Source organism: Mustela erminea, chromosome 11, assembly GCF_009829155.1.
Source record: "Mustela erminea isolate mMusErm1 chromosome 11, mMusErm1.Pri, whole genome shotgun sequence".
Classification (NCBI taxonomy): domain Eukaryota; kingdom Metazoa; phylum Chordata; class Mammalia; order Carnivora; family Mustelidae; genus Mustela; species Mustela erminea.
The window spans coordinates 89,871,532-89,898,497 of record NC_045624.1 but is presented as its reverse complement, the minus strand read 5'-3'; the positions used below and the strand labels follow the sequence as shown (position 1 = coordinate 89,898,497).

The window sequence follows — 26,966 nt, the reverse complement described above, 5'->3', positions numbered from 1 at the left end:
AATAGTGATAAAAGGCAGGTTGTGATGAGGGTCTCATGAATGGGGGACAGATGCATCTCTCTGGGTTTGGAGGGTTAGAGGCTAGTGAGCAAATCTCAGGACCATCTATGAGACTGGTTCTGGAAGATGTCTCACTAGAACGTCTTTCAGAGACCAAGACAGTTTTACAACACTCCTATGAGACTATGAATGTATTATGTTTTGCAAGAGTCAAACTTGCTTTTTTAGGAGAAGGATTTTTGTCTTGTAGGGTATGTAAATGCCCATTGCATGCCTATACCGAAAATGAAGTTAGAACCTCAGCTGGCAAAGGCTGAATGCCCTTTAGCCCTGTGCTTGGTGCAGAGAATGGAAACAACTGGAGTTGCAACAGGCTGAACTTGAATCCCAGCCCGGCCATTTCCTGGCTGTGAGACTTGGGGCAAGTCACCTGTCCCATAGGGTTCATTGACACGGTGCGTGTAGATGCCAGGCATGCTAAGGGTCACTGTAAAAAAAAAAAAAAAAAAAAAAAAAAATGACTGCCACTGCTGTTATTAAGTGTTTAGCAAGAGTCAAGGTAGTGCCTGTGTTGGAGGACGACGCTGCCCTGGTCTCTCCGAGAGTCTTTGCTGAAATCGCAACCGCGGCTTCCAGATGCCAAGTCTTGTCGCAGAGGTTTGTGATCTGGTGGATGAACCAGTGCTGTTTCCCTTCCAGCCTGCGACTGTGACCCCAGGGGCATTGAGACACCACAGTGTGACCAGTCCACTGGCCAGTGCATCTGTGTCGAGGGGGTCGAGGGTCCGCGCTGTGATAAGTGCACGCGAGGGTACTCGGGCGTCTTCCCAGACTGCGCTCCCTGCCACCACTGCTTTGCTCTCTGGGATGCGATCATCGCCGAGTTGACCAATCGGACCCAGAAGTTCCTGGAGAAAGCCAAGGCCCTGAAGATCAGCGGGGTGATAGGGCCGTACCGAGAGACCGTGGACTCGGTGGAGAAAAAAGTCAACGAGATCAGAGATATCCTGGCCCAGAGCCCCGCCGCGGAGCCGCTGAAAAACATCGGGGATCTCTTTGAGGAAGCGGAGTAAGTAGTCCCTGAGTATTGGTTCAGCCTGAGGAGATATGCCCAGACTGGGCACCTCCATCAGAAGGCATGGCTGGCCCTATGAATGAAAACAGGTGCCGGGTCACTGGCTTTCCAGCGATCTTCGCTCTGGGCATTTGGGTGAGTGAACATGCACCAAACTGTGCACATGGCGGAATGGAACGTGCACGGGTTCCACTCAGCACCCCTCTTTGCAGACGGCTCCAAGCTAGTGGAGTGACAAGAACATTGGCTTCGGAGACAGAGGATCCGTAAATGAGTTGTAGCTTGGATTAGTTGCTAGGTTGGAGAGTATGAAGGACTCCGTCCACTAGGCCGTGTCTCTCTTCCCTCCTACGGAGGAAGGAAAGGCAGCACTTACCTTTACCTTACAGAGCAGCAGCAGCTTTGATCTGTGAAATGATAGTGTAATTGCCAAAAACACCATGAATAGAAGTCATTGTTACTATGTTTCGCTCCTAGTGAGGAAAACCATTCCCATAGCAAGACCCTATTTCCAAGTTCTTTCTGCGGCTCTGCCGCTGGTTGGCTAGAGCAGTGCTCCCTTCTCTAATTGTAACGAATTCTCTGCAGTGAAAAATTCCCCTCCTAGCCCTCTTCTGGGTAATCCTCTCCGCCAAGTGTCTATTTTGCCAGTGATAGCAGAGCGAACTGAATTCTGAGTTCTCAAGTTCTCAGGGATCATTTTTCAACCATTTCTCCTGCTCCCAAACGTCCTGGCTTCCTCTTGCACATTTTCTGTGTGATGGGACTGGAATCCGCCTCTCTAGGAAGCCAGACGGACTTTTCATCTCCACGCTGTAAGCAGCAGCAAGGGAACAACTGACATGCGCTCAGGCACCTTGTGGGAGGTCCTTCCTGAACCTTCTAGATTTTAAGTAGCCGGTCCCTTGGTTTCAAGCCGGGGGTTTTATGTCCAAGACCATGTGGTGGACCAGACTGTTAGGAAATGTCTGATGTGGAGTGATAATGCAGTTAATGAGGAATTTTAGCTCATTAAAAAGATGGTGTATCGCTCAGTCTCCTAACACATAGCGATAACAAGTTCTGGAAGGCTGTGATCCGAGCATAAGCCCATTTAGGACCTGATTCTTGGCCTTGGTCTCATGCACCCAAGGGAGAACAAAACAAGCTGGGTGTCCTTTGAGAGCCTGCCAGAGGAGAGATCACATTCCTGGAATGGCTCTGTTGCTACCCTCACTAGTCCTCTAATTGGAGAGATTGTAGTCATATCAGGGAAACTGGTTTCGTTAATCTTTTTTCAACACAACATCCGAAGATAGGTGTCTTAGGATCCAAAGTGGCATTTTAAAAAAATACACAGTATTAGATTTGATTTCTTTTAAAAATCATAACATTGTAGGAGAGCTGAGAAGAAACAAAAGCCTTCTGTGAATCAGCAGGTGAAAGAAGAAATCACTGAAGAAAGAAACTATATTATAATTGTCTCAGAAGAAGTGGTTGGGTTTATAAAATGTAGTTTAACCTACAAATCCTTTTAAGTACTCTTTTGAGTTGGTTCATGGTTTTATCTCGGCCTTAAATGACATTTTCAAATGGCCCCCAGCCTTTCAGTCCCCCTACATTTTCCCAGTGTTTTACACTGACTAGTATTTCCCCGAGGAAACACTGAATTAGGTGACCCAGTAAAGTCCAGAGCTGAGGTCTTCTCAAATATTACTTTCTTTGTGATTACGCACACAAAGAAATAGATGCCTAAAACACAGCTTTGGAGATGTGAAATACAGAAGAAAATGCAGCTGGGTTTAGATTCCAAGTGAAATACTGTCATATTGCAGCCCATCCTGGTCAATATTACCTCTTTCTTATGAGAAATAAAGGGCTGCTTGTTGGTAGAAGCAGGTGGGACCTTGGATGGGACCTTGTATCCGGGGGAAGCATGCGAAAAGCTCCTGCGGGCGGCTCCCCTGGTTCCTGGTAGCTGTAAGACTTCCTTTCTGCGTGTCCCATCTTGAAGGTGATCCCTGAGGTTCCGATAAGAGCATTTTTGGCAGGTGGCTGGGAGGCATAATTCTACACTGGAGTCACTTATGTCTTTTGAGTTTGTGGGACTGTGTGGGCTTGACGCTGCTCACATTCAGAGCCAGAGCTCCGTGCCCTGGACCTCAGCTCAGGTGCTCAGCATCCCTTCAGGACACTTCTTCCACAACACCGCCGATGGGCGCTTCTGTTTTTCTTCAAAGTCTTTGAAGAAAGAAAAGTTGTTAGATCTGATACAACCTCTTAATGAGGAAGAGAATAAAACCAGGACTTGGAAATAGAAAGTTCAGAATTGGTTTGAAATTACAGAGTAAGGGGTATGGTATTTATGGAAAATAGAGAAACAGGACTTCAGAACTCCCCTTTGGTTTATTTTTACATCGGCAAACTTCTCGTCTTTACAGGAAATTAACCAAAGATGTTTCAGAAAAGATGGCTCAGGTCGAGGTGCAGCTGTCGGACACGGCTTCACAAAGCAACAGCACAGCCAGCCAGCTAGAGTCTCTGCAGACAGAAGCGGAAAGCCTAGACAACACAGTGAAAGAGCTTGCTGAGCAATTGGAATTTATCAAAAACTCAGATATTCGGGGTGAGCATTTTTTGTGCAAATACACAGTCCTGCACAATGGCTGTAACCCACTGTCTGGCCCCTCTAGTCCAGCACTTCCAGCATAACGTTTAGTGCTTTCTAATAATCTTAGAGCTTTTGCTCACTGAGTCTCTGGCACAGATAAGGATCAGAGTCCCCGCTTACAGATGGAGGACCTGGGACTCGGGGAGCCCAAGACACGGGAGAGATTTCACTGGGCAAGCTGGTTCCTGGTTTGTTTTCAGTGGATGGTTTAACCTCCTTGGTGTTTCTTGGAGATGGGCTCTTTTGAGTAGTTTAGAAATTACACTTCAGCAAATTCTTTTATGTTCAAGAATGTTGCCTGGTCAGGAAACAATCTTTGCAGCGTCAGATCCCACTAACCCTCCTATTTTACGCACGATCCTTTTGTTTTCCTGGCTGGGTCCTCAAAGCCACAATAGGCTGTCCCGCTTTATGTATGTCCTACTGGCCATCTGAGTGGATCTCAATAGTTAAATGACTAGGAAAAGAGAAAAAAATAAATCTGGACGTGTCATGTGCGGGCTGCCTCCGCTCTTGGCTATTGAGAAAGAGCTGGAAGACTTGGCTGTGTGCAGGAACATCTGCACGATCGGTAATTGTGCATCCAGATGTTTGGCACCCTCCAGAGCCAGAATAGCTGCCTGTGGGACGAAGGGTAGCCATTGCTTGCGGGGAGAGTTATGTTTCTTCCTAAAGATTTTGTCCTTGAATTTTAGAACAAAACCATACAGTAAATGGAGGGCGGGCAGACGCCAGAGACGGGCATCGCTCCCCGAGGCTGAGCACGAGAGATTTCACTGCGGGCCATTGCCTTCCGTGCCCTAGGTGCCCTGGACAGCATTACCAAGTACTTCCAGATGTCCCTGGAGGCAGAGGAGAGGGTGAACGCCTCCACCATGGACCCCAACAGCACCGTGGAGCAGTCGGCGCTCACCCGGGACCGAGTCGAAGACTTGATGACGGATGGAGAAGCCCAGTTCCGGGAAAAGCAAGAGGAGCAGGCCCGTCTTCTGGATGAGCTAGCGGGCAAACTGCAAAGTCTGGATCTTTCAGCGGCTGCCGAGATGGTAAGGTTTGCGAGGGTTTGGCCCCAAGGCTGTGGTGCAATAGGAAGAAAAAGCTCCCTGTTTTGTCTGTGATCCTGTTCACTTTGCGAATGAACCGGCAGGAGTGAAACTGGTCTCTGGGCACCTATGGGTATCCCCCGTCAGGCCAGATCAAAACATCATCATCTTCCTCTCCAACTCCCGCCCCTCATTCCCCCCATAAAACTCCTGCTTCCAGAGGTTTCTCTGGGATATAGAGAATCAGGACTACTTTCCCCTGCCTTCGTATTCACATTTGAGCCCTTTATAGACTGTGGACATCTCTTTTTTACGTAGTTCCAGTTCAAAGCGCAAGCTCCCTTCTCTGTGGAGCAATTCAGGAGTCATTCCGGGAGGGAGTTGAAAAAATAAAAGAAGAATTTCTTCCCTGGGTATAAATCAGAATGTTCCTTTGTTCCAGTAACTTTACCAGGTGAAGATTAACCCTGAGACCAACGGTGAAAGTAGATTCATTTCCCAGAAGCTTTTAAAGAGTAACTCTGGAGCCAAATGAAATTGAGTAGTGAGTTTAATGAAATCCGGCGGAAGGCCAAAAAAAGCCAAACTCTGCCTGTTTTGTCCTCGTTTCCTTACTGTTCTTCAGGGAAGGACACCTACAGAGAATGGGGAGGGAGGGTGTTGTTTATAAACAAAGGCTTGCACTCTCTTCGCTTAGGAACATGGGAGCAGTAAAAGCAGGAGGCAGGTGGGTGCAGAGAAGTCGGGGACAGTTCAGGCTCCTTAGGACTTTGTCTTTTGTGAAAGGCCCCCTCCTTGCCTTCTTGCCCATCTCGCTTTCCCTGCAGTTAGCAAAAACACGCTGTCGCTACTGGGTTGTGCCAAACGTAGTTGATGCCTACAGGGTTAGATATTATCCTGTCACACTTTAGAGCATGTAGAGTTAAGGCAGATCTCCTGTCATGGTTCACTAGAAACATGGCGGCCCAGAGCAGTGAGTCTACTAAGCTTTGTAGGGGACAAAGTCACTATATACAGGCATGAGACGACAGACAGTTCCCTCAGTCTACTCTCCTTTGGGGACTGATTCCTTAGAAATGCCAATAAAAACCAGTCATCACAAATAATATCCACACACTAAAATGAAAGCAGAGAGCATGCCGAAGGATGTCTGCTTTGCAACAGAGAGCAGCAAAGCAGTGGGGGTCCTACGAGTGGGGGCCCTTCCCTGTGATTGCTTTTCCATCAGGCGAGCTCACTAGACGTATGGGATTGTCCTCTGCGATCTCCCTTCACAGGTTCCATACTGACATTTCTTGGGGAGAGAGGTTTTTGTCCCTCTGTGTTTTTTAAGTACCTTCAGTTCTCGTTATGTGTATCTTTAGCGAGACCCAAGCTGTTTTTTCTCATGCCTGTGGCTGAAATAAAACAGATCTCGTGTATCGTCAGATTGTTTTTAGAAAGCATCCCTGAGGCCTCATGCTTCTCTTTCTAAGGCCCATGTTCTTCTAGAGCACACAGAATAAACTTTCTCTTCTGAAGCTTGTTAGGTACTATAAACCAGACACCGGAAAGACTATTTAATAATTTGAGAGGTACTGGGATTGTAACGATCACAAAATTATTAGTCTAAGGAGTCGACTATTCAAAAACTTTTTCTTAAAAAGGATACCTTCCTTATTGGGAGCATTACCTGCTTTTCACTGCCTCTGTTGTGTGAGGGGACAGTTCCCCAGTTTGCTCCCTGCTCAGCATTTTCCATCATAGAACAAACTTATGATGCATTTGTTTGCATGTGTGCGCCATGACCAGCCCCCAATCTTTGGAAGTTTCTGGTAGATAAGGAAGAGGAGTCCAGGTAGGGAGAATGGTGGGAGGTTGCTTGTTTGTAGAAGTTAAACCTGCCTTTTTTCCTACTGTTATCTGTTTCCTTCTCATATCTGGAATGTTCTCCCACTTCCCTGCTCAAATCCCACCAGCCAGCTCATCCTTACCCAACAACTACAACACTCCGTGGTCTCTCCTTTGTGTGCTTTCCTTCCTCCTTACAGCTCGTGACCTCTTCCTGGCTGTTTCAGGGAGAGTGAGCCTGTCTTCCTCATTCGATCTGAAGGTACTAAAAGGCCAGATAAGGGGCCTTCTAGGTCACTCTGTGGACCAGAACAGTCGACCACGGTACTAAGTCTAAAAAAGTTTCTCAATATTTTTTTTAAGTCTCATGATTTAGGATAAAGGGGGAAGCATTCTCTGGCTCTCCTATTGGCAGATTTCAGCCTCACATCAGATAATGTTTGCACCCCACGCAGCGCCCGGATGACATTCCAGTTCACTGGGGCAGGAGGCACTGGTGAAGCATCGTAAACGGTTTCCTTGGCAGTGAGTAGGGCAGCTTATTCCTAAGCTCTACGATCCTCTCCCCGAACACTGTGTTCCCAAGCATCCTTGCTGAGGACCACTTACACGCTCTCTGGGGCCACCCAGGCCCTGCACAGCTGTGCCGAGGCACAGACTCCCCCTCTGAAGGCTGGTGCCTGCTCCCCGACTTGTTGCAGACCTGCGGGACGCCCCCAGGGGCCTCGTGTTCCGAGACGGAGTGTGGTGGCCCCAGCTGCAGAACGGATGAAGGCGAGAAGAAGTGTGGGGGGCCCGGCTGTGGAGGCCTGGTCACGGTGGCACACGGAGCCTGGCAGAAAGCCATGGATTTTGACCAAGACGTCCTGAGCGCGCTGGCCGAGGTGGAGCAGCTCTCCAAGATGGTAATTCAGTGGACAGCCTTGCTTTGTGGTGTTGGCTCTCAGCGACGGGCTGGAGAACTGGGAGAGATCGGTTCTCCATGGTCACATGGAAGGGGCATGGCAAGAACATGTCAGGTCTGAAAGTTCTGGTTTTTGTGAGGTCAGTGGAAGAAATACACAGGAAGGTTTTCATAGCATATTTAAGAATATTTAAGAATTTGCTCTCTTCTTATGACAATGACTTGAGACCATTACGTCACTTATCATGGGTCCAGGTTGTGAATACGCTGAGCTGTACTATAAAAAATTCATGCTGAGCAATGGAGCATTACTTTTTCTAAAGTGACCATGTTAACATCCTGTTTTATAGGCCACCAAATGTTTTGGAGGAATTAGAAACTATTAGAAAAGATGTCTCTGTGCTAGGCTGATCTGTATGAGAACTTGTGTCACCATCTGTAGACGAGCACTTTCCTCTGTAGGGGAACACAGTACAGTGGAAGAAACATTTGTTTCTAAAACCCATGGTTCCAAATGCATAGCTTTTCAGTGGTGTTCCCTGGGTCATTTGTTTTTCATATTTAGGTATCTGAAGCAAAACTGAGGGCAGATGAGGCCAAACAGAATGCTCAAGATGTTCTGCTGAAAACCAACGCCACCAAAGAAAAGGTGGACAAGAGCAACGAGGACCTGAGGAATCTGATCAAGCAAATCAGGAACTTTCTGACCCGTAAGGAGTTGTTTTCGTTTGACTTGTAACCATTTCTTCCTCTCATGGAATATAAAATATGTTTTATAGAGTCTGTGTTTGGGAGACCAGGATTCAAGTCTGCATTTTAGAGAAAATCAGTTTCTGGCTGGGAAGAGAGTCACATTTCCAAAAAGGAAAAAAAAAAAAAAAAAAAAACCCATGTGAAGAAATGTTGGCATTTCTTAAGCTTATGTGTATGTAAGTCATCTTCTCTGATAATCTGCAGACACAGATGGGACACCACGTAGGAAATCAAGTCAAACACACACTGTGGGAATGGAATTTGGAATCTGTTAGCGATTACACAGAATGTCATTAGATCCTTATAGTGGCTTTTTGACATTGCCTGCCAAGCTTTGTTATCCTGGTATTTGCAGGACATCATACTTAATGGTTAGCTCTACTGCTTCATGTTCTGTAGAGAAAGAGAAAACCTCTCGAGTTTGTGGTCCAGCTCTTAAGTGTTTCTGGTCACAGTCTGAATGTTATCAGTAAAGGTTTTGGCCTCAAGTTACACAAAACTTTCAACTGAGATGGACTTCATCAAAAATACTGTCTCACCTAGCAAGATGTTCTGGGGCTCATGTAGTAAGGGTATCTGCTTTGCTCTCAGGCCAGCTCCTCCCGGTTTACAAGGTGACTGCCCAAAGTTTCACACTTCACACAAAGCCTCAATAATACCTAATGAAAGAAGAGACCACCCGTTCCCCTATTATATCTTTTTTAAACGAAGGAAATCTTACCCAGAAGTCTGGAGCAGTCATCTCCATAAATCTCACCCACCAGAAAAGCATCCCACCCCATGTGTAAATGTCAGATGGAATGGAATGACCCTAACTGGCAGACTGATCCGTTTTTAACTCCGAGTTGCTCAGTTTCCCTTCCCTTAGAAGTGGGCGCCTGAACAAAATACTGTTTATTCTGTTCGCAAGGAAAATGGGGACTAAGAAAGGAGCCAGTGATATTCCTATGGACAGCTTACAAAATATCCTGTGGAAGCCATCACTTGATCAAATATTTTCCTGCTTAGGGGTCCATTTTTGTATTAATAGTTGAAAAACAAAAAAAAAAAAACCTTAAATCAATGACATGTTTGTAAGGCTAACCTCTTGGGCATTTTTATGACCACTTTTCACATTAGGCATTTGAAATTCCTTGGCTTCTGTGATAATATGCTATCAGATTCTCTTGCTTCTCTGCCTTTATTTTCTCCCTTCCTGAAAACTTCTAGAATCCAGATAAGTTATGTAAGGAGTATCAGCTCTTTACCTCTGCAATTACAGTAGTGTCCTAACTGTTCTCCCAACCTCAATTAAAGGTTGGCACCAGTCGGGGAACCTCCATGGCTGTCAGTTAAGCCTCTGACTCCCGGCTTCAGCTCAGGTCATGGTATCAGGATCATGGGACTGAGCCCCGTTGTCACGCTCTGTGCTCAACACAGTCCACTGAAGAGTCTCTCTCTCCCTCTGCTCCTCCCCCAGTTGCTACTCTTCTGTAACCTAAACCACTCGCTCTGCTTGACTTTGATGGAACATGCGTGGCTCATCTCCATCCAGAGATGTCCATCTTCCTCCTTTTGAGTCCTACTATCCTTCAAAACCTGATCAGTTCCTCATCCTCCACAAAGCCCTCCCTGACTTTCCCAGGCTGTACCCAATTCCTGTAGCTACTTTTTCTACATGTAACTACTCAACTAGATATAAATTCCTAAACAGGAGGTACCTAGGTCTTGGAGTCACCCAGAAGGCTATTCACCAGGTGGGTGACCAGAAGGGACTGAGTCGCCATCTGTGACTTTGACCTCTTCACGGGGACATCATTGTTTTCACAGAGGATAGTGCGGATCTGGACAGCATTGAAGCGGTGGCTAATGAGGTACTAAAGATGGAGATGCCCAGCACCCCGCAGCAGTTACAGAACTTGACAGAAGATATTCGGGAGCGAGTTGAAAGCCTTTCTCAAGTCGAGGTCATTCTACAGCAAAGCGCTGCTGACATTGCCAGAGCGGAGATGTTGCTGGAAGAAGCTAAGAGAGCCAGGTATCTGAAGACGTTCTGGCATTTGGGGGGCTTATGTGTCTAGCAGGGAGTAAAAAGTCTTTAAGCAGGGACATTTTGGAAGAGTGACCTGTACGCGTCCTTCTGGGTCGTTTCAAGAGGGCTGTACTTTAAAAGAAAGTTTTTTTTTAATGTTCTGAGAGGAAGTTACTTTTTCATGTTCACTCAGCAAAAGTGCAAATGATGTTAAAGTCACCGCAGACATGGTGAAGGAAGCGCTGGAGGAAGCAGAAAAGGCCCAGATTGCAGCAGAGAAAGCCATTAAGCAGGCAGATGAAGACATCCAGGGAACCCAGAACCTGCTCACTTCGGTAAGACAGTGTAGCCCTCACTGTGGGGGCAGAAAACGCTCACAGAAACTACCCAGAGAGGAAGCACATCTGACAGGTGAAAGCTGAACATGAAAGACAGCTCTAAGCTCAGTAAAGCTGAACGACTCCCTTAGCACGGGTGCTAAAAATGTTGCTTGAGGGGGAAAAAGGACCCTGAAGACAGTGGATCGTTAAGTCCCCTTTACTTTCATAGTCCATGTGTTTATCTCCTGTTCCTTCAAGGAATCACATAGATGCTACTCAGTAGTAGGAAGGATGGTATTAATTTCAAAACGTAGTTATAGGAAACTCCTGCTGTTATAAGGCAGCCCAAAAGCAACCTACATCGTGAACAACAGTATCTCAAAATTTATGAGGTGAGCATTCACAAAATTTTATTGTACGTTTTGAAAACCTCTGAAGAGCAATGAAGGTCAAAATGCTTCCAGTCCCCAATTCTAGAGGAACCTACTAGGGATCTTAAAGCTGAACAATGTTTTGTTCAGAATGCATGGAAAACTTATTGTTTTTTTTTTAAAGTAAACTCTATGCCTAGTGTGTGGCTTGAATTCACAACTCTGAGATCAAGGGTCACCTGCTCTACTGACTGAGCCAGCCAGGCACCCCAAAAACTTACCATAAGCAGAATACTCAACTCAGGGACTACTAGATATTAAAAGCATACACAAAGAATTTTTCACGTGGATTTAGTACTTTATTCTAAAAGTCGTATCACTTAAAAGTAATGCAAATATAATTTTTGTTTTATAAGAATGGATGGGAAATAAATGGACTCCTATGATCCCTACCCATCTTCTCATAATATATTCTGAAATTAGATGCCATTAGTCTGCACTGTCCCCCTTCCCAGGCCAAGAGCCCCTAATGTTTAAATTCTGAGAGGTGGTCTTTCAGCCTGCTTTTCCTTCCACTGGTTGATACAAACCTGTCTTCCCCTATTCTACTATGCTCAAGAAAATGAGGAATAGTTCCTCCCCCACTCTTCTTTCTTAAATTTTGAGTATATACATAGGGGGCCCTTCTTGTTCAGGTGTGGAAAAATTACATTTTCCCACCAGACTATGATGTTCTAACCCTTTGATTATTCTGATTTTTCTATCTCTAGGGTTTTGCAAATTTCTCATGTGCCGTTAACATTTTAATGAACTTAATCTATTTAGGTAACTTTATAAAAATTACTAAGTTTTGGGGCACCTTGGTGGCACAATCAGATTAAGCCTCCGACTCTTGGTTTCGGCTCAGGTTGTGCTTTCAGTGTTGTGAGATCGACCTCCAAGTCATGCTCTGTGCTCAGCTCAGAGGTCTGTTTGAGATGCTCTCTCCCTCTTCCTTTGCCCTTCCCCCTGCTTTGCAGGCACATGCTCTTTAAAGTAAGTAAATCTTTTTCTAAAAATTACTAAGTTTTAAGAAGCAAAATAGAAAATATAGTGTTTAATGGAACTACAGGTGGGATATTTGGCTTGACAGTACAAGTGAACAATGACACTTTTTTTTTCAGGGACCCTGGGGGACAAGAAGCGTTTTAGGTTAAGAAGCAAAAAGAACGTCTAAATGATGCTTTTAATGAAAGCTTGTCAAACAGAATCATTTATAATTAAAACTATACAGCTTCTCATCTAAGAATCAGAACTACTAAGAGTATTTTTCTGTTAATTAATGGGTGAACTTTTAGGTTAACAATCATTTGGTTTGAAATACTAACAAATTTTGCCATGTCTGTGTTATGACATTAGTATTATTCAGACTTAATTCTATGAATAGACCAATGCTTGAAGATAATTAAAAAAAAACAAAAACAAAAAAAAAACCCCAAGGTGCTCAGTGAAACTGGTGCTTCTGTCATGGGTCAGACTGCTTAACTTGGGCTAGCTTTTAAAAATCAATGTTCACTGATTATTCTTTGAAATGAGATCATAGGTGGATCCTCGCCAATTACCCAGAAATTTTTTCACTAAATTACTTTGAATATTTATGGGGCCCAGCCATCACCTCCCCAGGCGACACGCCATCTCACAGTCCTAGAGTGACTTCTCCAAGTTTTCAAGAACATCCCTGGTCTGCCTTTGGTAATTAGCTGAGAACACTCAACTTTCCGGGTGGTTTCTGAAGACCCATAACCTCACTAGAGTTTAACATTTCGAGCTGACAGGAAGGACAAAAGGGGACTTGGGAGTTATCATTTTCCCACCCACATGAATTTGGAAATTTCTGTGGAAATCCTTCCTCTCACATCTGCTTATTTATGACCATTGTTTAGCCAAAGCTTCCAGGTGTCCTTAAAGTGCTTTCTCAACACATCAAGCTGTCTGGGGGTGGTTCAGTAAGAAGTTTACATGAATTTCCAGCCAAGATCATCAGAATTACAAGAATAAAGTTGGGCACTTTATTTAAGCTTTCTTGAAATTCTGTTTTCCTTTTAGTCATTTTTTTCTTTGGGTCCAGGGCAAGAGAGTATAAGCAGCCTTTAATCTTCCTCTAAACTTGTATCCCTAGCACGCCCGACCACTTGTTAAATTAATGGCTGGCTGGGTGACGGACCTTATACTTGCAGATTGAGTCTGAAACCGCTGCTTCTGAGGAGACCTTGCTCAACGCCTCCCAGCGCATCAGTGAGCTAGAGAGGAACGTGGAAGAGCTGAAGCGGAAGGCGGCCCAGAACTCTGGGGAGGCAGAATACATTGAAAAAGTAGTGTACACTGTGAAACAAAGTGCAGATGATGTTAAAAAGGTGAGTAAAGCTTTGTAACTTCATAGCCGTGTTCATAAAGGAGCAATGAGTCTCCTTATTACCTTCCTTGGAATCAGTAAGGGACATGGACCCAACGGTTATTCATCAGAAATATCCCCAGTGACTTGTTTTGAAATAGCAGTCATTAGAGACCCAGATGGAAAAGAGTGGGAGTGGATATGAATGAAAGTGTCCAGGAAGTGTGACCTAAGCCCTCATATCCACACATGGATAAGGACACAGAAAAATGAAATTAACTTAGGAGCGGAAGTCTTAAAACAAGCACACAGAGCTTATACTTTGGTAATTCAAGTAGGAAGGCCTTTATGGCATACGGTATTTACTTGGCTGTTTGAGAAATCTTGAAAAACAGGGTAGGAAAAGCTTAAGGAGTCCGTCACAGAACCACTAGCAGGGAACTAAATCTCACTTCTTCCGCTCACATTCATGCTTCTCACTGGAAGGTACTATACGTTGCAGAGAAAATCTCATACAACCCAAATTTTTCATTAGAAGCCAAGTAATCATTAAAACACACATTCAGCGGGCAAATGTTTATCTCCAAAGAAACCTCTTTACACTTTTGAGGGGAATGTGCCAACTGTTAAAGGAATAGCAGGGAGTTATAAACTGCTATTTTGTCAAGCTTTTTCCTTGAGGTTAATGTAGCACTTAGACATTACAGAAAGGAGACCTCCTCCTACCTCCAGTTTGGGAAGAGAACAAAGCAGAAAGCAAAGTGCACTACCCTGTCCTTCTTTCCCATCACGTTTGTACTTTCTCGCGGTGCTGAGAGCATACATCTTCCCAAGTAGTCTTTTTACATAGCATTTTCCCCAAAACATAGCATTTAATTACACTAAGATGAACAAGACCCCCGACACTGAGCTAGGTCCCTTTATCAATGGCTATTTGAACAATGTTTCTCCAAAGCAGCACCTGCAGGTCAAACCCACACCAATGTCTCATCTCCCCTTCCTTCCCTCAGTCTCTGCACACCCCCCACTAGTCACAGTCCAGATGGTCCACCTGTCAGCTCTTCAGATGGGCCTTTTCTGATATCTAACACTGGATCACAGCAAACCTACTTAGAGAAAGCCTACTTCTTTACTGCCATGTAATTGTCTTCCGCCATTGCCAGAGAAAAGTGCTGATAGGAGAAAGAAGGCCTGGAGCCTTGCTCCAACTCTGAAGTGTCTTTCAGATCTTTCATTTTAAAAAAAAAAAAAAAAAACACAACTCCTATGTCAGTACTGTAATTCCACTGTTTCAGAATATTTAATTATTTACAGCAAATAGCTTAATGCCTGAGTACCCTTCCAAGCTTGCCACAAGGACACTCTAAATGTCAGAGATTACATGTATCTCTGTTCTCTAACTGGAACTGCAGGCTCTAGATGGCGAAGTGGATGAAAAGTATAAAAAGGTGGAAAAATTAATTGCCCAAAAAACCGAAGAATCCGCGGATGCCAGAAGGAAAGCTGAAATGCTACAAAATGAAGCAAAAACACTTCTGGCTCAAGCCAATAGCAAGCTCCAGCTCCTGAAAGGTGGGTCTCAGGCTCATGCTTTCATAAAGTATTTTAACATAAGACCTCCACAGTTTATTTAAAAGGTTGAAAATCTGTTCACTTTGTCTTGGAGCAGCAGGAGATAGAGATCATTCTAGTATAAATGGCTCAGACTACTTCTTTTTATCTCCCACAGATTTAGAAAGAAAATACGAGGACAATCAAAAATATTTAGAAGATAAAGCTCAAGAATTAGTAAGATTAGAAGGAGAGGTCCGTTCGCTCCTAAAGGATATAAGCCAGAAGGTTGCCGTTTATAGCACCTGCTTGTAACAGAGGAGGAAAGGCTCGAAGGTGGCCGAGGTAGCCAAAGGAGAAGAGCTCCATTTAAAAAACTGACTTCATGATCTTCAAACTACAACTCATTACCTATTTAATGTTTTTAATCACCACATTTTGTACGGAGTTAAAAATAAAATACAGTCCTTTTGTATAAATATATATTGGGGATAATTCTTAAATTCTACTGATTTAGTGTGTAAAATGGTTTTATAAACAAACTGCCTTCACGGGACCTTATTTCTATTTTTGTCTATAAACATGTTTGCTAAGTCAATATCCACCACACATCTGCCCCCAAATCACCTCCAGTGGGGTGGCCCAGGTTAGGGGCTGGGGAGTGGGGGCCGTAGGGGTAGATATAGCCTGAGGCCCTCCCGCCCCTTCACCATTTCAGTGGCTACTCAGTGGCTCCAATCTCCAAATCTCCTCTAAGGATTCCTTGCTCTGGGAAAGAGAACAAAAAGCAATTTTTAGAAAATCAGGAGGGTAAACTGTGGCTTTCGAGTGTGAGCAATCCTGGCCCTATTCTAGGTGGTGAGGGTGAAGGCGGAAATGAAATCCAGCCAGAGTTTAGGAACATTGCTCCTGCCAACTGAGCAGTGCCAATCAAAGTACAAAGTGATACTGTGACTTCCCAGTATTTATACTGGCTTTATTAGATTTCACAAACTAGAGATTCTCTGCTACAGTCCGTACGAGAGGCCAAAACAATCACAGAACAATCACGTATTCCATGGGATAAAGAAAACCGTTGTATTCCAACTGCCAAACCCCTGTCAACCTCAGAGTGGAGCTGGAGAACAGGCCAAGCCCTCAGTGGTCTTTTGCCAAATTTTGAGAGAGAGACCAGTTCTGGGTAGCACTGAACTACCACCCAAACGAACACAGCCACATGTGAAGCTCAGCCTGAACCAAACTTATGGAAACAGATATAATTTAAACAGTAAGGCAACCTCCCTCTCCTTCAAGGCAATTATTTGTCATTTTTATTTAGGTAGAAATCCTACTACCTAGCAAAGTGGTTTTACCTCATCATCTACTACAGCAACTAATTTTTTCCCTTAATTTTAAATATTTTATTTAAAATTGAAGTCTTTTCTACTACCCATTCCTCTCTAGCTAAACGACTGAAGATGTTACATCAGAATCACTCATTTTAATTAACTCAGGGAACTGGACAACTAATTCCCAACCCTCACAATCCAAGAAAATAGTGAGAACTTAGTAAATAATAAATGAATATTTAAAATCTGTTTTATACCCACAACTTCATTCCCGCCTAGATATATTTAACTATTTTGTGTTTCTATAACTAGAACTTCATATTAAATTCTATTTCTCACTATATTTCTTTCCCTAAAGTAGGTAACATGTTTGAAGTTTAAACTAGCACTTCACATAATACTGGGATTTCAGATTTTTAAACACACAGAGGTAATTTCCAATAATGGCAGAGTAGCATGTCTCAGGCCAGCCCTCCTGCTATGACTACTGCAGAATCTGAACAAAATACAGATGTTTTAAAGTAAAGGTCCTGGAGACCCACCAGAAGCAGGCCGGAGATAGAGGGGAGGTGACCGAGAACAGCACTGGGTCCCAGCAAGTATCACACTAGGCAGAAGCCAAGTTTTACTGATTAAGGAATCAGAAGACTGGGCCGGGGGCAATGAGAATAACTAAAATATGAGGCGGGGGGAGCCCCAGAAGAGAGACACATGTGGGGAGGACCCCCCCCAACTCTGCATATCATTTGCCCAGTGTCCGGTTGACCATGCATGGGACAGATATAATGCAGCCAAGGTAAAGCTGAAATGCCTGGGTAAATGTTTCAGCTGCTGCCCCCAGCAAAAATGGAGTTGGGGTTCAGCCAAGTTAACTGCCCACTGAGAGAGAAACTCCCTATTTTTCCAAGGTAAGTAAGAGAATCCAAAGTCTTTATAATGGATCACTCATGACCATCACAGTCCCAGACCACTGGACATAGAAGAAAAAGGGAAATGTGACCCACTGATGATGCAATTAAAACCTGAGGACAACCCAACACTTTCCTTCTAACTGAGCAATTGACAGTACTTTATCCCACATAGCCTTCTGCTGACACATTACACTCTCTAAACTTTCCCTTAGGCTGTGATCTGTAAGTTGCAATCAAGTGAGTATCTGGTTTGCACATTTCTAGTACTTTTAGTTTTTCCTTGTTAGAATATGCTATCCTAAATTTGAGAACTACTTAATCTGGTTCTTTAATTTAGTTAAAATATGCAAAAGCCTATTTTAACATTTAATACTTTGTTACTGAAGTGTTTCAAAAGCTGGCCATTTTAAACATTTATTGATAAATATGATTTTATAGCTCTCTTTAAAGAAAGTCATTTACCCAGCCACGGATACACTAGAAAGCCACAGGAGAAAACAGATTAAATTTTCCATATGCTGTGTCTCCAAAAGTGTATGCTCCACAGTTAGCTGGTATCACTACAACAGATGAAAGGGTAATGACCTTTTAAATGCCTTAGTGTCGTCCCCCAGTGTGGTAAAAAGATACATCCAGGCCTAGAAGAGGAATAAACAGACGTAAGGTAAGAATATACACTACAGGTAGTCATAAAGAATTAGGACCATCTTGACATCCACTCAAAACAACAGGTAAATGAATATTTAAGCTATTTATTTCTGTATTTTCATTCCCTGCTGTAATACAGTTATGTCTCCATTTAGTATCTGAATTTCACAGATATACCTCCTTAATTTGGCTAACTGGATAACTAGAAACTGCAGACCTCAATGGGTCCTTAAAAATTTAAACATAAATTCTACCTCCAAGCTGCAAGAATTTAGGGATTAAATAAAATAAATGAGATCATTTATTTACATCAGTATGGTTTATACATACTTTAATCTGATCCTAATGACTGTTTCCAATACGAAAACCAAGTTTAAAATAACTTGATCACCTTGCTTCAAACACAGCTGGCTCACATACCCTATGCCAGCTCCATCCATGTAAGTAAATCCAACTTTACAAGAGCAGAGATAAAAGCTATGTAACATACATTTAGTGAAGTCGAATCGTTCAGAAACAACATGAAAATATGGGTTGAAGAAAATTTTCCAGGATGCTACTATAAGTAGCTTTTTTCTGCAATTTCAATGCACTGAAACAAAATATTCAATTTATTTTAAAATAGATGAGATTATTCCATTCTCTCCGAACCTATTAAAACCTTCCAAAAGTTTCATAATTCAGTCCTAGAAATTCTTGGAGCTGTGATCATTTCCTATTCAGAAATGTGACCTCCACAAAAGCTCCCAGGAAATTTCAGAAAAATATAATCTTCTAATTTAAAAGTTGATTGGTTTGCCAAACGATGCAGCCAGGTTTGCTTCTCTAAAAGCTTCTGATAAGGTCTGTAAGGGAAGAAATTTAAAATTAGAAACCAAATACTTCTGGGTGAGAAGAAACCTGAGGTAACCACTAATTCTGCATGTTGTCCATAATTACCGGATGTGCATGGCAGACTCTGGCTATATCCTCACAGGATGCTCCGTACTCCAGCGCGAGAGCAGCTTCATTCACCATTTCACCAGCGCCCTTTATTAAGAGAACAGCCCAAGAAGTCATTTTCTTCTCATGGCAAAAACTACAAGCTAACAGGATTTGCTGCTAGAGCAGTTAACTAACTGCCTCTAGGCAGGAAAAGCTTAACCGGAAAGGCGGCACAGAAGAGAAGCGCTTGGACTCCAGAGCCAACTGGCCTAGATTTTAATCCTACGGCTGAGTCCCTTCGAGCACTCAGTGTGCGCTTCATTCATCTATTCACTTCAAAAATGGGGAGAGCAACTCCTGCCCCCACAACCGTGAACACTAAAGTTACTGCATGTATACATAAAAATGTGTTACAGACTAAGGACTCCAATGTTTTATTACCAATACTGTGGCAGATCCCGAGGGAAGTGCATACTTCAGGGCCTGTGGGAGGAAGAGCCTCTCTGAGGAGGTAACATCTGAGCTGAGACCTAACAGGAACAAGTCATACAAAGACGTGGAGGCACAGAATTCCAAGCAACAGGTTCCACAAGCACAAAGGCGCTGACGTGGGAACATAGGCCTGTTAGGAAACTGAGAGAAGGCCCATGAGGCAGGGAATTAGTGAGCGAAAGGGAAGAGTGGAAAGACAGGAAAGGCAGGAAGCCACACAGGACCAGATTTCGTGGGGCCTTGTATGTTAACAGCCCGAGGCAGAAAAAGGCCACTGGAGAGTTTTCAGCAGGCACAGGGCCTGGTGTAGGTTTCAAGAGGATAATGGCAGCTGCAGAATAGAAAGCAGATGATGTGATGAGCCAGCCCACGAGAGTGCTGCCGGTCGCCTTGTCAGAAACACACGAACTTCTGCTGGTAAATAACAACCTCAGGATGTAAAGAGCAGCTGGCTTTGAGTCTAAACAGCAACGCTTTCCAGAAATCATAACGGGGTTTGGGGCTTTCAGATACTCACCGGTCCTAGAATATGTGCTCCCAACACCCTGTCCGTTGATTTCTGTCCCAGAATCTTCACCATGCCATCTGTGTCCGCATTTGTCTTAGCTCTGCTGTTAGCAGCAAAGGGGAATTTCCCAACCTTGTACTCAATACCCTGCAAGAGAAAGAAAATGAGAACCTACATAAACGCTGAAAAAATGTATTCCTGTTAGTGCAATCATCCACCATATGTTCAGAAAATAAATTCCAAGAAGGCAACTCTTCAGAGTATATTAAGGGCAAGACCAAAACTGCTTGCTAATGAGATACATTCTGGCTACAAACACAAGCAAACACAAACATCAGTTCATCGGGGTGTATTTCAAAGGAAAATGTAAGAGCTCTGGAATTACCACTTTGAAGACAGGCAAGTGAATGATCTCCTCTATACTACCGACAAAGGAAAAAATATATAATGTTCTACATAATTTCAAAATGCATTAATAATAAAATGATTCTCAGCCACCAGCATCATTAACTCAATTCATACAATGGCATTCAAACTACCCCAGAATTACCTCTTCCTTCAGCTGCTCCTCGGATTTGCCGACCCAAGCAACTTCAGGGTGTGTGTAAATCACAGAGGGTACACAGTTGTAGTCAATGTGCACAGCGCCACCAGCCATTCCTTCAACACAGATGATGCCTTCATCCTCTGCTTTGTGAGCCAGCATTGGACCGGCAACCACGTCCCCAATAGCATAGATGCTACCACAGAGAAGAAAAGAAACACAGTCAACTTCTGCCGCCACAGCTACTCATCTTCATTATGCCATGGTAACATAAGTTTCTAGTTACTAAGTAACCAAAAAATAGACAAAATGGGTAACTGTAAGTTCCGGTTCTCATCTCCGGGTAATGAAAATATTTAATTCTTTCTGTTTCCACAGATGAGTTTACTCTTCTTCCCCAAAGCCAGTGCATTTAAGCATGACAAGTCTTATTTTCAAAACAGTATTTAAAATAAATTTTTAAGTTTTTTGAAAATGCACATAATTATCCAACTTACTTTGGAATTTTAGTTTGGAATCTGGTATTGACTGGAATTCTACCTCTAGGATCTAGTTCAATTCCAAGCTCTTCCAGTCCCAAGTTCTGAGTAAAGGGTCGTCGGCCAATGCAAACCAAGAGTACGTCACACGTGATAACTTCGGCTTTCCCACCAGAAGCACCTTCAATACTAGACAATGAACAGTGTGTGACTATTAACCACACATCAACAGAAACAACTGACTTAGAAATGTAAGAACAGATGTTTCTAAAGTGATGCTGGCACTTTAAACAAACAGGAGTCATGCAATGAAAACATACAAATCCTCTAGAGGTCTATCAGTCAAACCTCACAAAAACAAAAAACAAGAACATAGGTCTTACAACGAAAAGATCAAGCAATGTCCCCAACCCCTCACTTGCTGTGTGACCTCAGGCAAATAATTTCATTATGTTATAGGGATATTTGGTAAGAAGAGTGCCAGGCACACAGTAAACAATCTAATATTCTTATTGATTTCCCCCTATATATCTAAAAATACTGAGTTTTACTGAATGTTAAGAGTGTAAATATTTCCAAATGTATACCAGGAGGAAGCACATTACAGTGAGAACACTCAATTAAATTTTCTGGCATCAACTTCATCATGAATTTCAATGGACAGATTTAATAAGCAATACAGAGTTATATTAAGCAATAAAATGGCCCTAAGTGATAACAAACTCTGATTCTGAAAAAGAGTGTTTTCCTGAAGCAAAGAGATCAAGATATCGTATCAAAACCAAATGAAGCATACTTACGAAACATCAATTTTTCCATCTGACTTCTTGGTAGCACCAGTAACTTTTGTATTCAATTTAAATTTAAATCCTTGTTTTTGAAGGATGCGTTGAAAGTTCTTAGATATCTCCATATCAATTCCAACTCCACCAACATGACCTAAAAACTCAACTGCTGTCACATCTGCACCAAGTCTTTGCCAAACTGAACCCTGTAGATAATAATTTTTAAAAATCGCAAAAATAATAAAGGTTCCTAAAGCAAGTGTTTACTGAAACATTATAAATAATCCACTGTCAGATAGTCTCTTTTATTACTATGTCCCTATTAGAAGCTCTAAAGTTTAAAATGAACACAGTGGCAAATAAATGTCTCATGTATTTCATGTATTAATTTGTTCTTTCCTTCAAAATTTATTGAGCACCTACAATATGCCAGGCACACATCAGTAATCAAAATGCTGCCCCCAGGGAGCTTATATTCTGGGAAGGGAGGCAGATTAAGTAAAATTCACATAGAGGATAGTAAAGTGCTCAGAGAAAAATGAAACAGAAAGCAGAACCATGACTGCTGGAAGGAGTAAGGCTACCATTTTAAAGAGCATGGTCACTGGGGAAAGCTTTTCTGACGCGTGCACAAAGAGAGGGAATGAGCTACACAGGGATCTGGTCCAGGAAGAGGACAACAAGTGGGAAAGAAGATAATGAAGAAGGTCCTCTGACTCCTACTAATTACTGGTATTTGTAAAATATTAAACTGGCTTCATATATTATTTTCTCAACAGAACACTCCAACTGTAATTTAAACTGAATGCTGCTTTTTAATATTTTAACATTTTAACAATTAAAATGTCTGAATACCTCTTTATAAAACAGGCAAGATGAATATAATTTTACAGCATTAAATAGGATATGACAAAAAATGAACATATCCTTTTAAAGAATCTGTATTAAAATTGGTAATTTAAAGTAAGAAGTTTACCTTTCCAATTAGTTTTATGCATTCATTTAAAAAATTTCCTGCATTTTGGGAATGAGAGCTTAGTAAACTAAAGGCAATACAGCGACACTAAAAATCCAATCACAAGCATATATACAAAAATTAACTCAAAATGAATCATGGACCTTATTATAAAACTCAAGACTATGAAATTTATGGCCAAAAACATAGTAAAGAATCTTCGTGACCCTGACTTAGGGTCACATTACATCATAGGCATAATCCATGAAAGAAAAAAAAAAAGATGAGACTATATCAAAATTAAAAACTTCTCTTCTAAAGCTAATATTAAGAATAGAGACAGAGAAGCCACAGATGGAGAAAAAATATTTGCAAAAAATCTTTTTGATAAAGGATTTACATTCTTTGCATAAAGAGCTCTCAAATAACATATCCAATAAAAAGCCAGATGAAATAGTTAAAGAGGTTATGTCACAAAAGACAATGTAGAGATGGAAAATCAGCCCCTAAAAACATACTCCACATTACAAGCCACTAAAGAAACACAAATTGAAATGCCCAGAAGGTACTACTACACACCTATGAGAATGGTTCAAATCAAAAACGGCACCACTGCTACTCCTGGGAAGATGTGAACAACCGAATTCACCCTGCTGGAGGACGAAAGCGCAGCCACTCTGCAAACAGAGCTCCTCGAAAGGCCAAATGCAGAACTACCATGTGACCCAACAAATCCACTCCTAAGGTTTACACACAGGAAAATGAAAACAGATGTCCACATGGAAACCCGTACATAAACGTTCATAGCAGTATTATTCTTAACAGTTCCAAAGTGGAAAACGGCCAAATGTCTATCAATGGATGAATGGATAAACCCAATGTGCTCTAGCCATAGGGCAGGCTATCTGGCTCTACAGTTACGAAGTACATGTGAACCCCGAGAACGTGGCGCTAAGTGAAGAAGCTGGAGACATAAAGGCCACATACTGTGTGAATTCCGTTTACGTGAAAAGTCCAAAATAGGCAATTCCACAATCCCAGAAAGTAGATTACTGGTTTCCAGGGCCTGGGAGAAGGGAGGAAGGCAGAGTCACGGCCAGTGGACATGGGGTTTCTTTCTGAGGTAAAAAAAATGCTCTGGAATTAGGATCATGCTGACAACTGCACAACGCTGTGAACATACTTTAAAAAACAAACAAAATAAAAAACACTGAACTGTACACTTTAAATGGGTGAGGAGGGATATAGGAACTATATCTCAATGAAGGTGTTAAAAATACACTCCTCTGAACCTAAATGAGAAAGTAAGAAATAGTAAGAGTATATTAAGTCACTATTGTACACCTGAAACTAATCAATTAAACTTCAAAAAATAGTTTTAAAAATGTGTGGTATACATACATAGGAATATTATTCAGCCATTAAAAGAAAACAATCACGACATTTTCAACAACAAAATAATAAGAAAGTGGGAAATGGTAAAAAGCATCATCTTGAATTCAAAGTAGGGAATAATGAGCAGAGAGAGCTAGACAAATGTCTTACTCTTTAGGAAAATGGATGTCAAAATCCTAAGAAATAGGAAAACTCTAATAGTATCTACCAGATACTAGATGTCAGGCACTGTATTAGAGTTTATCAGCTGCTAGACACTGGGTTATGTGTTTTATTTGTATTTTACCTGATTAAATTCCAACAATAATACTGTATGGCAATTACTCTTATTAAAATGGGGATTTTTATGATGAATCAACTAGTTCAGAGAAGTTTATTAATTTAAGGACATAGTATAGTCATCAAGAGGCAGAGCCAAAGTTCAAGCACTAAATTAAACTGGAATGAAAAAAGGTAAACTATGAAAAAATAAAAAGACAGTCACACGAATAATCTTTATGAGACATTAAAAACAGAAGTATGACTACTAGTAAGTTATCTCTAATAAGTTTAAATTTTTAAAAACATTTGTAAAAATATTCAATTTGGTTGAGACACCTAAAACATTAAGATTTTTAAAATGATCGAACACTTATCTAAGGCACAAGTGCTGAAATGAAAGAGAGAGAATTATTGCTTTGGGATATTATTATACTTATCAAAAAAAATAAATTAAATCTATGTTATTCCTTTTTCTTGCTCAATTTTATCTAACTATGAGAACAATTTTCAAAGTGGAATGAATAGAGAGAATATTAAGATAAGAAAACTATTCATTTTTGATTAATTAACTCTCCAACCAAACAAATCTGATCATAATCTGGTGACAGAGACACTGTCAGTCAGTGAGCTCTGGGAACTTAATGAGCATAAGGGAGCTGTCAAATGGAGCCAAACAAGCAATATATTGCCTAAAATTTTCCGAAGTGAAAAGAAAAGGGGTGCCTGGGTAGCTCAGTGGGTTAAGCCTCTGCCTTCAGCCCAGGTCATGATCTCAGGGTCCTGGGATTGAGCCCCCACATGGGGCTCTCCACTCGGCAGGGAGCCTGCTTCCCCCCCAACCCTGCCCACCCCCCTCTCTGGGTACTTGTGCGCACTCTCTCTCTGTCAAATACATTTTAAAAATCTTAAAAAAAAAAAAAAGTGAAAAGAACAAGATTCATTGAAATGTGGAACAGAGGTCAATCCCTGCTAAATACTAGAAGAGATAGTTATACAGATGGTCTGATAATCATTAGATACTACCAAAAGTATTCCAAACAGGTCATTTAAACTATTTTCTGAAGGCTTTTCTGGACTGGACAATAATGTAGGATATTTTTATTATCAGCAAAGTCTTCAAAAAAAAAAAAGGAAAGAAAATTTCACATCCCTTAGATGTAATGGATTAGTGGATATTTAAATACATTTATAAACAGGTTAAAGGCTGTAGAGTCAGATGGCTTTCAATATTTCATATGATGTGAATGACACCAGAGACAGTTTCATTAATCAATTTAGATAAGATCAGATGATAGGCCACGTGCCTTAGTTAACATGCTTCCCAAATTTACGAATTACACATGGCAAGAAAAAGTAGTTAAGTGTAAGGATAACCAAATCAAGACAAAGGAAAAGACTAGAATAACGGGTATAAGTGAACAGCAGATTAAAGCAAGGATAAAGGCTCAAAATCCCTTATTTAGGTCTATTTATTTATTTAGATTTAAAAACTCAAAATTCCTCAAGCAAAAGATGTGAAGTTTTCAACTGACTATAAACTCAATACATGCTTTGAAAAGGAAAAGATAATCAAACTGATCCTAAAGGATTATATCAAACGAAGCAGACTCCATATCAACAAGTTCTCTCAATTATCCTGCTTATTTATTATTTATTTATGCTTATTAATTATCATGCTTATTAGTTCTGAACGCCATTTCCAAGTGATCCTGACAGATGAGACTAGATCAGAAGATGACAACAAAATAACAATCTGGTATCTACAAGACCTGGGTAAGCAATATTAAGGAAAGCCACAGAGATTCGAATATGAATCTCATATTCATCACAGAAAGACTTGCGCTTTCTCAGAAACAAAGGACTTAAAAAGGGCTAAAAAAGTACTATCTAAGCTGACTTCTGAAAAGTATTTATCATCGGACATTTACTCGGCAATAACAACAAAAGCTAACACGTGATTACTTATGTATCAGCACTGGGCTACGCATTGAAGATGCACAGTCGATGAAACAGCCATGACCTCTGACCTCAGGCAGTGGATGATTTAATTAAAGAGAAACAAGTCAACAAGTTAAGTTCAATAAAGTGAGATAAATACTGCAGCAAGTACAGATACAATGGGACACTCAGCAAAGAGTACCTAATGGCATGTAAGGCAGTTAATCAGCGGAGTAGTCAGGGAAGGCTCTGAGAGCAGAGACTGGTAGAGGGAAGCATTTTCCAAACAGAAGGCCTACAGGAAAGTCAAAGAGCGTAGCTTGTTCAGAAACTGGTATTTCGCTGTACCTGGTACATAGTTTGAGAGGGAGAGGGGCTAGAAATGAGGCTGGTGACTGAAGCCAGGGCCGCATCACTCTGGCCTTTCAACAACATTAAGATTTTGGAGCTATCCTAATGACGATCACTAGTTATTGAAGGATTTTCAGCATGGAAGAACACGATTACATTCGTGTTTTAAGAGAGGACTTCAGCCACTCCAGGGAGATTAGATTAGAAAAAGATGAAAGTCAGGGAGACTTAGGGTAAGACATGACACTGGCCTGAACTGGGATCAAGGTGATGCATGAAAAAAAGGAGGCCATATTCGTGAGATAGTATCTTGCGGCATCACGTGAGGATCCACTGACTCAACAGGAGGTGCGATGACATGACAGAAGTCACAGGTAATTCCCAAACTTCCTGCTTAAACCTGTAGATGAGGGTGGTACAACTCACTGAGATGAGAAATATTAAGAAAGCAACAGGTTTGGTTTTGTTTCTTTGTGGGTAAAAGAGGAGAGGAAGAGGGAAAGGTTAAGTTATTAATGTACTGAATACAGCGTCTAAGAGATCTGTAGGTAGAGATGCTGATAGGAGC

At 41.9% G+C, this 26,966-nt stretch overlaps 2 protein-coding genes across 2 annotated transcripts in view; one reads left to right on the top strand and one right to left on the bottom strand.

The window, feature by feature from the left end:
- Nucleotides 1-15,469, top strand: part of LAMB1 (laminin subunit beta 1) — a 67,498-nt gene extending 52,029 nt beyond the window's left edge. Inside the window, exons 25-34 of the mRNA XM_032306029.1 lie at nucleotides 700-1,069; nucleotides 3,496-3,680; nucleotides 4,530-4,771; nucleotides 7,300-7,503; nucleotides 8,068-8,212; nucleotides 10,065-10,272; nucleotides 10,460-10,601; nucleotides 13,174-13,350; nucleotides 14,741-14,900; nucleotides 15,058-15,469. Of these exons, the coding sequence (XP_032161920.1) occupies nucleotides 700-1,069; nucleotides 3,496-3,680; nucleotides 4,530-4,771; nucleotides 7,300-7,503; nucleotides 8,068-8,212; nucleotides 10,065-10,272; nucleotides 10,460-10,601; nucleotides 13,174-13,350; nucleotides 14,741-14,900; nucleotides 15,058-15,194 (1,970 nt within the window). The 3' untranslated portion in view covers nucleotides 15,195-15,469. The remainder of the gene's footprint in view (nucleotides 1-699; nucleotides 1,070-3,495; nucleotides 3,681-4,529; nucleotides 4,772-7,299; nucleotides 7,504-8,067; nucleotides 8,213-10,064; nucleotides 10,273-10,459; nucleotides 10,602-13,173; nucleotides 13,351-14,740; nucleotides 14,901-15,057) is intronic.
- Nucleotides 15,470-16,186: 717 nt separating this feature from the next.
- The window catches only part of DLD (dihydrolipoamide dehydrogenase), a 31,337-nt gene continuing 20,557 nt past the window's right edge, over nucleotides 16,187-26,966 (bottom strand). Inside the window, exons 9-14 of the mRNA XM_032306030.1 lie at nucleotides 21,514-21,704; nucleotides 20,732-20,902; nucleotides 20,241-20,430; nucleotides 19,700-19,837; nucleotides 18,706-18,795; nucleotides 16,187-18,611 (exon numbers count right to left, since the gene is read on the bottom strand). Coding sequence (XP_032161921.1) covers nucleotides 18,546-18,611; nucleotides 18,706-18,795; nucleotides 19,700-19,837; nucleotides 20,241-20,430; nucleotides 20,732-20,902; nucleotides 21,514-21,704 — 846 coding nt within the window. The 3' untranslated portion in view covers nucleotides 16,187-18,545. The remainder of the gene's footprint in view (nucleotides 18,612-18,705; nucleotides 18,796-19,699; nucleotides 19,838-20,240; nucleotides 20,431-20,731; nucleotides 20,903-21,513; nucleotides 21,705-26,966) is intronic.